Raw genomic sequence first — 9888 nt, 5'->3', positions numbered from 1 at the left:
CCGAGGCAAGTAGGGTGAAGTGCCTTGCCCAAGGACACAACATCATTTGACACGGCCGGGAATTGAACTGGTAACCTTCTGATTACTATCCCGATCCCCTAACCGCTCAGCCACCTGACTCCCACACAGGTTTGCATGGATGACTTCCTCAAATTGCTCCTGAAATCATAATCAGGGATCTTTTCCAGCACTTCCAACCTTTACCAACCGTTACTACGGTTACTGCAGCCATACATTCTTATTCTATGGGAAGGCAGCAAGATGCACATTACATGACTTGTAAATTAGGTGCAAGGATTGTGAAACAGCATGAAGCCTTCTGAATCTCATCCACAACTACATAGAGATACATTGAACCGTTTTAGATGGAAATCTTCACCTTTTGTACCATGCTGTGTAAACGATGGTTTTCTGAGTGGAAAAAATGTCCCCAAAATTAACAGGAGCTATAAGATCTGGCAAGGGCAGGTAAAGTATCTACATCCATATACAATCCTTTAAACAGTATATCACAGGTAGCATAAAGTCCATGTTGGTCTATGTTGTCATCTTGTGGTAGAGACAGAAACTGTTTCAGTGGGACTGTTTTCTGTTCTAAGCAGCACTGTGAGTAGTAGGTAACTTTTTCTCCCACGGTCCCTTGCAAATGTTTTTGCAACTTTCCTTCCTTCCTGGTTTGTGAAAGGTCTCAGAAGAAAATAAATTCAAATGACTGTTGGAAAAATTGAAGATGTAACACATTTATCCTGTATAAGAATGATTCTGTGTTCAGTATTCCTTAGGTGCAAAGAGAGGCCTAACCCCAAATCTGAACTCTGGGTAAACATACAAGACCCTTATCTTGGGGCTGAGGACTAGGAAGAAGGGGGTTGGTTTAAGGAGATACTTTGTGACAAGGACTATAGGTGGAGACGCAAGGTCTGGTGACACCTATGTGAAGGAGTTTACGACCCCAGGACCGGAGATCCTGTTGTTGTGTTTCAATCAGGGTTGATGTCGTAAACACGCACACACGTAAACACGCACGCACACACGCGCGCCAGGTCTATGCAAGGGAGCCAATGAAGAAGAGCCATGGGACAATTGCTAGCCTTTGTCTTAACCAATGACTGTAAAGAGCGGGGCTGCTTAAATAGGTAGCTAGCGCAACATGCTAGCAGACAAACTTTGTAGCACAATGGAGTGTGATGTTTTTGTCTCCTTGTGGGCCGGCCGCAAGCAATAAAGCTTTTTTAAACTTGTTCACCGACTGACTGTGCAATGCTTGATAGATTAATATTTCTCACAATGACCCCCCCCCCCCCTCACACACACACAGTAAACCAACATGGCTACAGGGCTGTAAAATTGGCTGGAATTAACCTTGTTTGTATATCTTGCATATATCGAGGACAATGTTGAGATAAACCAATAGCAACGGTATACTGGGAGGAGTTCTGGTACAGAGAGATAGCGGAGTGGAAACCTGCACATGAATAAAGAGAACTGTTCCTTTAGTGAGCCCTGTAGCAAACTGAGTGTTTTATTTACAGTAAACATATAAGAATTAGTCAACATTAAGTTAAGCAGGATATATCTTTATTACTCAATAAACGTTGCTTTAATGACAAGAAGCTTCCACACTGTCATACATAAATTAACCTAGTTTTACCTCATTTGTAATATAATTTTATTATTTACAATCACACAAATAGTTCTACTTTCAAGTTGTTCAGAGACTTATTGTATATCTTAAGTGTCAATGTGTGTGTGAAGATAGAGATAGTTTGAAAGTATATGTGTGAATGCATCTTGGAGAAGCTCTGGGAAGCTGTAAAGTTTGTATTAGGTCTGGGTCTGCCAGCCCATGCAAAGCTAAGCATTGAAAAAGGTTAGCATTGCTATCATAGAATTTCATGTAATGACTAGTAAAAAGTTTGTACTATGTTTACTCACAAAGACACTGCACTGTGTGAGGTCATCAGGTGTGTCTGTCTATGCCCACCTACTTTACAGCGCATATGTTTTCATGTGTCCCTGTCTGTCTTCAATCCAAAGCCTTTGTGAGGTATAATACGTAGGCCAGTGTATTCATCAAGTAAGAATACCTTAACAAGTTTTGAAATGTGGTTTTACAAGTACACTGAGCGAAAAGAGTTACATTTGGGAACACTGCCATCTAGTGACATTCCAGAGAAACACAGTCATTCAGTGGCGTAATAAAACATGAGATATCCACCATATACATATTTCTTCTAACACCAGTGAATTTCACAGCTACAGTATGTTCAGCTGAAAATATACAGATTTTACTCCATAGAGAGGGTCTTCACACACACTGACCCCTGTTTCATGGCAACAGCACTCTGCACTGAAGTGTGCCAATTTCAATAGAATGGTAGTGACAAAATGTGATATTTCATTTTTCATCAACAGTTCAATTTGAATTGATTAAACACATTAGTTCAATAACATTTGGGCATATTATAGAAAGCATGCTAATCTTTCTATAGTTATAAATATCCCTACCTACTACCTAGCAACTGACCCCCTGCCTAGATTGACAGTTTGCATGTCAAAGATGTGCTTATAATTGGATGTCTGTTTACACTTGTATGATTGTCTTGTTTGGGCAGGAGGGACCAGTACAAATCTGTGTGCTGTTGGTGAGTAGAGAAAAGTGAAGTGTGATCAAATCACACTCCTGGTTCTCTAAGATAAACAAACTCTCAAAGGTTACTCATTTTACAGTGCGTCAACTCAAAAAAGAGATTTGCTTACAGTGTAAAGATTTAAGGATAGAAATGACAATATAATCTAATAATCTATGTTTAGAGCAAACAACACTAGAAATATTGAATCTGTAACTTTGACCATTGCTACCAGTTCTCAACTAATTCTACATTGACAAGCTTTTAACCAGTCACATTTAGACAGTACTGTACACACTACCTACTGTATGACTGCCTCTACTGTACCTACTGTTACTGTCTATCAAACACATGTATATGTCCTATATGTACACCAACATTTGGAAACAATTAAATTGTCTGATTCTGCTTCATATTCATCAAAGTAAATGCAAGCAAACAGTACTGGAGGGAAAGATCTAAATGGTCTGACTTGAGGGCTGATTCTGCTTCCAGGTACCAGGGCAGTCAAAGGTATGTGCTGCACAGTACGCCAGGGTGGTTGTGCTTGCGAAGACTTGTTAAAGACTGTTTGTGCGTAGCAGCCAGACACTACCAAGGTAAATATTTATAAAACAGATTTTCAGGACAAATATCTGCCATGACTCAATCAATCAAAAAAGCATGTCAGGTCATTGTTGTACTGACATTTCTTTGTGTGTACACTAGACAGATTAGCCTAACCAAAAACTGTGTATCTTAATATAGTTGAAAAAATCGCAGGATAGCAATATTCATGTACCTCATCTCTGTGCTGTAAACATATCAAACAAGATGTAAATAAATCTTTGTAAACAAATAAACAAAACATATTGATAAATAACTGATATTCCACATGTCTGGCACTGGAAGCTTTGGCCTGTAGCCTCTGAGAGGGGCTGAGTCCAGCACAGTCCCAGGAGAACTAACTCTTTGGAAAGGCTCCTTACTGAATGACCCAGCAAGGCTGGGGTTGTTACGATCTCATCACAGGATTCTCTATCATGACACATAGAAGAAAAATCACAAATTTCTCTGTAATTTGGAGGGAACCAAATGAGCTTCATATCAAAAGGCTTTTTATATAAACAGCAGGGGTGTGGAACAATCCCCAACAGTGACTCACTCATCATCCAACCTCATCTTTCTCTACATCCACTTCCACCCTCTCTTCCAGAGATCTCTCCAGTGGCTGTGATGGACAGAAGACGTTGAGAGGGGAGAAATAGTAGCAGATGGGGGGGGGGGGGGGGGTGAGGAAGCTTGATTTCACTTGCTGGCTTTTACAGTAGATGGACCAAGAAAAACGTAGTTCCTTACATTTGCCCTCCAAGTCTCTCCAGGCATGAGTGTGCTTGTGCTTTGTCTGTGTGTTTGTTAGTGTGTTTGAGTGTGTACTGTATGTGTGTGTGTGTGTGCTGCATGTGTGTTCAAGTGTGTACTGTACTCTGTGTATCTGAGTGTGTATGTTTCCTGTACTGTGTGTGTGTGTGTGTGTGCGCAAGACAGGAGGACAGTGTGACGAGAGGAGTGCAGGTGACAATCTTCCCCGTCTGTCGTGTGAATCACTCGAAGCGTTCGTAGTTCCTGGTCTGTCTGAAACGTGGAACCATGTCCACCAGCAGTCTGAGAGGAGAAGACAAACACAGAACAGTGCAGCTTGATGTTAAATCATTTAAGTCAGCACGTGTGCAATGCTACATGTGATGTGTTCGTCAATGGATGGTGCCTTGTTTCATAGCTGTGACCTGTGTATATTTGTTTGTATGCTAGTGTGCATGTGCATTTGTCTGTGCGTGTCTGTGTGTGTGAGAGAGAGATTCTCACTTGACTCCGTAGGCCAGGATGATCAGTCCTATGAGGACTCCAAAGGTGCCGTCTAGGTACCAGATGTTGGGGTGGTGTCGGAAGACCTCAGCGCTGACCAGGATGGAGAAGCCCATGGTGCCTCCCACCATGGAGTTAAAACCTGCCTCAGAGACAAAGACCCAGAGTCAGGAGCAATTGGATGTCCGAAACACAATAACATGTTGGTTGCTTGCTGTAAAATGAGGATTAGGCTGGGAAAGAATCTTGAAAAGTGATTTTGCTCTTACAGTCTTGTACTATTGTGTGTGTCTGTGTGCAGGGGGGGTGTGTGTGCACGTAGCCTACCATCAGTAATAAGTGCTCTACTGGTCAGCACTCTTCCCAGCATGAACTTGAGCCCTGCGAGGATAATACATAAGATCCCACTGACAATAGATACACTGAAGAGGAAGTCATCCTGAGGACAGAGAGAGACAAGACAAGGAAAAAGAGATGGAGAGAGAAAGAAAGAAATAAAGAGACAGGGTGTTAGTGTGGCACAATTTCGAATGAGTGTTCCACAGTGCACACATTCAGAACTCAGCTTAGTCTTTAATATTGTATACTGGACTGCAGCTTGGCTGGCAGGCAGAAAACACTTTCAGGAGCTCCACAAGGTCAGCAAGAAGGCAATGTCCCTAACTGGGGAGAAACATTCTATGTTTTGGGGGACTTCCGATCTTGTCCATGAAAAATAGTAGCTGGTATACAGTCTACAATCCTCATTCTACTTTTCTAATCAGGCACAGACTTGGACATCCCTAAAAACAGGACAATGCTCCACATTTGAGTGACTGTGCTAAGAACCCTGTGACATTTTGATGTCACATTACTACGCTTAGCCCCTACACAGGGCTCTCTGCTCATTCTAATTTCTCCATTCTTCTTTGACCTTGGTCTTTGGTACAGTGTGACCCACAGCGTGGTGAACTATGACCCCTGAGCCATATCCCCAGGAACTCTCTTCCAACCCCCTGCCTAACCAGCTAATCCTGTCAGCGTGATGAATGGCCTATGGTAGGAACTCGAAGCAGACCTCAGGGGCCAGAGCTGATTTGGCCGGGAGCCAATAGAGACTGCTCAGAGAGAGAGAGATAGAATGAGATATGTACTGTGTATGTCTATACACACATATACAAATATACACATTGGCCTAACTCTGCCTCCACTACCAGAACTGGAGCAAAGAGGATTTGGGGGCCTCGTTCACATTTAGGAAGAGGAAAAGATGCAGGAACCGAGTCTATATATCAGACGTGAGTGAGAAAGAAAGAGAGAGAGAGAGAGAAAGAGAGAGAGAGAGAGAGAGAGAGAGAGAGAGAGAGAGAGAGAGAGAGAGAGAGAGAGAGAGAGAGAGAGAGAGAGAGAGAGAGAGAGAGAGAGAGAGAGAGAGAAAGAAAGAGAGAAACAGAGAGAGAGAGAGAGAGAGAGAGAGAGAGAAAGAGAGAGAACAGAAAAATTGCTGATATTTTTAGAACTCGCTTTCGAGCACCAAAACAAAGGCGCTAATGGGCCCTTTCTGGACGGAGTGTCCTCCTGAGCCAAAGACCTGCAGCACTGATTAACATAATGGGGCTCTGCAGTTCAAACTGAAACATCTCGCCTTCCCTCTGTTCTCATTCATTTCTATATTTCACCTCACTCCTCTCTCGTTTCCTCTCCCGCTCCATTCCCCCCGCAGCGTTTCTCCAACACGTCCTCTCTCTTTCTGTCTTTCTCCTCACTCTCTTCCTCTCTCTGTCTGTCTTTCTCCTCACTCTCTTCCTCTCTCTGTCTGTCTTTCTCCTCACTCTCTTCCTCTCTCTGTCTGTCTTTCTCCTCACTCTCTTCCTCTCTCTGTCTGTCTTTCTCCTCACTCTCTTCCTCTCTCTGTCTGTCTTTCTCCTCGCTCTCTTCCTCTCTCTTTCTGTCTTTCTCCTCACTCTCTTCCTCTCTCTGTCTGTCTTTCTCCTCACTCTCTTCCTCTCTCTGTCTGTCTTTCTCCTCGCTTTCTTCCTCTCTCCCCCTCTATCCTGATGAACAGGGATGAAGCAGAGCTGTGGGCTGGACGGAGATCCGGGAGCTGTGCCCGTGGCGCTAATATGTGTCTAATTGGCCATTTGCAGACCGGTGCCTACATCACACAACAGCTGTGAAAGAGCCTCTGGTTGCTAAGGAGAGGAATGATTTGCTTCCATTGGGATTAGCTTTTGTTATGTTGACTGTCCCATGGCCCCCCGCATTAGCGTCTAAATACTGGTCTTTGGTGACCGACAGAGAGAGCCAAAGCTAACCTGCACTGTTAGATCTACACAGGTTGGTTATGTATACCATTGCTCAAAGAGCAACACTGACAACAACATACATTCGGATTATTCCATGTTTGCCAATATTCCCAGTGGACTGAGAAAGCTTCACAGGTTTTGTGAGGAGCACAATGCCAAAAACGGTGTTGGGAAGCATCACGTGTGACAGTTCTTGTTCACACAGAGGCTGTGAACGCCAGGCTGATGTGACACCTCTCTCAGATCTCTGATGTTAGACGTGCTGATATGAAGAGGCTGTGAAAGGGGTGTGTGCTTGGCAACAGAGAGACAAAACTATTCTGGGATGCATGAGGTAAGTGTACAGTACCGGCGGACTGGAGGTTGCTGAGAAGGACAGTGTTCGCATATGTGTTATGTAGTTTCTTACCACTTCAGGAAGTAGTTTGGTGGCCAGGTCATGAATGGCCTTCCCCAGAATGCAGAAGGAAGAGAGGATGAACACCACGCCAAGAATCACACATGCTCTGTAGACACAAATATGTTTTAATTAATCTATTCCTGCAGTATCTGGCCCAATATGGTTATGTACTAAAATAACAGCATTGATATGTTTTGGGGATTCAGTACAGTGCAGTATGTGGAGTTTTTCCTGCCAAGCCCTGACATTGGGTGGATGACAGCAACAAGTGGCATGACTCATGAGTAATGAAGAACTGAGACCTGAGGCCGGGTGAGAATTCCGGTGAGCACTGTAACAGTGGTATGAAGAAAACCTTTCGTTAAAATAGAATCAGCCAAGTTCACAAAAATGTAGTTTCATGACATCCCCATGCAGCAAGCCAGCAGCAGCTGTGTGTCTGTGCTGGAGCTGGGGACTCATTTAGCCAGGCTGGGGAGATTTGTTCCCATTAAACAGCAGAGCTTCTCCTTAGTTTAGAGCAGCGGGTTTACAGGGTAGAGCTTGGGCTGCTGGGGATCCTGGAGTCTCCTTTCTCCATGGCCATCCATCTACCTCTGACACACCTGCTGTAAGGGAGGACAATATCTACATAATCCCTGCGCCCACAACATCCCACCCTCATCCTTCACCCATCTTATTGATTCATTTCATCCACTCACCCATCCATCTATCCATAGCCGCCACATCAACATCCAACAATCCCTCCCTCCCCTTCTCCCTCCCTTCCTCCGCCCACCCTCCTCCTCCCAGGGCTGGAGCTAGCCCTGGACAGGGAGCTTTTAGCGGGCATACAATGTGATGGATGGCATACTTGGGTCTTTTATCATCATGGCAGAGATACTGTGGAGGAAGTGCATTGAGTGTGCCAGGAACAAGGCTGTCAGCCACAAGCAATGTATTAACTTGGATGAAGATGTACACACAGAAGGCCAGGCCTCCACAAACAGCGCATCAGCAAAATAACATCCCATAAGGCCCGATACAGGAGGCTGGTTCTATACACAGGTAGATTCAAAGCAAGGCCATTTGAAGTCTCTTCTCCAATGCAGGTGTACGCCACTTTTACAGTTCAAGTTACAAACGTCTCAAACGTGTCAAAAAGCATCTTACTCACATGTATTCTCTATGGGCGGAATGCACAGCAGCTGCATTGCTATAGCGCCACAGCACGATTATAGATGAGAGCACGTCCAGTGAAGCGTCAAACTAGAAGATAATCTGCCATTAGATGTGTGAAACATACCCTGTCACATACAATGCATATACCACATATCTGCATGTCCAAACCAGAGAGACCAACATTACACCATTACATACTCTTTGGAACTGTTAGTTACAGCTGACAGTGAAGGCAAACTCTCTTGCCTGAAGTCAACTTAAGAAAAACACTTTTGTGCTCTAACTGCACTTCCAATGAGCAATGGTACCCAGTAATCAGATAGTGATTACACAACATAATGAGATTGTGAGGAAAAACATTAGAAATCCAGTTTACAGCCAGCATTACAGCTTCTCTGGGATCCTTTATTGAAGACATTCTTTCATACTTAAACTGAGAGAGTGGGTCAGGCTAGATATATGGTCGATGTGATCGTCTTTTTAATTGCCTTATGGTAATAATGTGTGTGTGTGTCCTTGGTGCCCTCTCATAAAACTCAGTTACCTAGGAAACAATGGCAGCAGTGGGCTGTTGGTGAGCATTAAGACCTTTTTTGATGAACATTCTAGAATTTTAGAATTCTAAAATTCTAGCCCACGCAATCCGAACGCATGATGTACCCCCTCAACTTGTACGTATTCTTAATTCTTGCCGTCATGTCTTAATATGTACATTTGTTGACTCCCATTAAAAAAATTGTTGTAGGCATCAGACTTTTATAGGCTCCAATAACCTCTTTACTGACTGTAAACGCACTCTACCAAATACTATTTGGTAGGCTAATGTAGCTACTATTTGAAATAGTGGTACAGTAGACATCGGGATAGCTCTAGTTCTACCTTAGGTAGGCTATCAATTTCAGATCAGCCTAAAATAAATTATAGCCTAAAATAAATAACGTTCTGATCCAGTGGGTCGGTTAGGGGACACTACTCGATGTATCGCTGCTATCCACAGCCAGTTAATTGATGGTAATATTCGCTAGTCATGTTAACTCGATGGTAAAGTAGCTAGCAATAATGTAGGAAACGCGCTAGCTGGATGTAATTCAGGGCCTTGCGTTCTAAACTGATCTGTTATTGTTTACGTTCCAAAAAAGGTCTATGGACAAGCAGTGTGACTTGTGACTAATTAATACATGTAAATGGGAGAGGGACTCACAGCAAATCCGAAGGCTGACGCGCTGTGTCTCATGAATGAAACAGCTGCAGGGAAGAGAAAGAGAATTAATGATGGAATTCCAAATCTTATAATATTCAACACATTCATATTCATATTGTATCAGTATGATTAAAGACCTACTTTTCATTAGGCCTTCATAATGTTAATTATAATACTTCACATTTTCTCCACTATGAGTACTTAATAATTGAGTATTAATTTTGTTCCTGTTAACTCAAAACATTGATAACCTATTCTCTCTTATAATTCTTTGTAATTATAATTATCACACCTCAAGGAGCAACATTAATTAATCGGAATAATACAGTCCACCAGGACATTTATTTGGTAATTCTAGCAGGTATA

General features: G+C 43.0%; 1 protein-coding gene across 1 annotated transcript in view; it reads right to left on the bottom strand.

Annotated features, from left to right (window-relative positions):
- Positions 1-1561: 1561 nt before the first annotated feature.
- The window catches only part of tmem163a (transmembrane protein 163a), a 28447-nt gene continuing 20120 nt past the window's right edge, over positions 1562-9888 (bottom strand). Inside the window, exons 3-8 of the mRNA XM_062456827.1 lie at positions 9523-9566; positions 8317-8408; positions 7170-7266; positions 4803-4914; positions 4476-4617; positions 1562-4274 (exon numbers count right to left, since the gene is read on the bottom strand). Of these exons, the coding sequence (XP_062312811.1) occupies positions 4214-4274; positions 4476-4617; positions 4803-4914; positions 7170-7266; positions 8317-8408; positions 9523-9566 (548 nt within the window). The 3' untranslated portion in view covers positions 1562-4213. The remainder of the gene's footprint in view (positions 4275-4475; positions 4618-4802; positions 4915-7169; positions 7267-8316; positions 8409-9522; positions 9567-9888) is intronic.

Source organism: Osmerus eperlanus, chromosome 3 (assembly GCF_963692335.1).
Source record: "Osmerus eperlanus chromosome 3, fOsmEpe2.1, whole genome shotgun sequence".
Taxonomy (NCBI): Eukaryota; Metazoa; Chordata; class Actinopteri; order Osmeriformes; family Osmeridae; genus Osmerus; species Osmerus eperlanus.
Note: the sequence above shows the minus strand (reverse complement) of the source record. Positions and strands in the feature narration are given on the sequence as shown.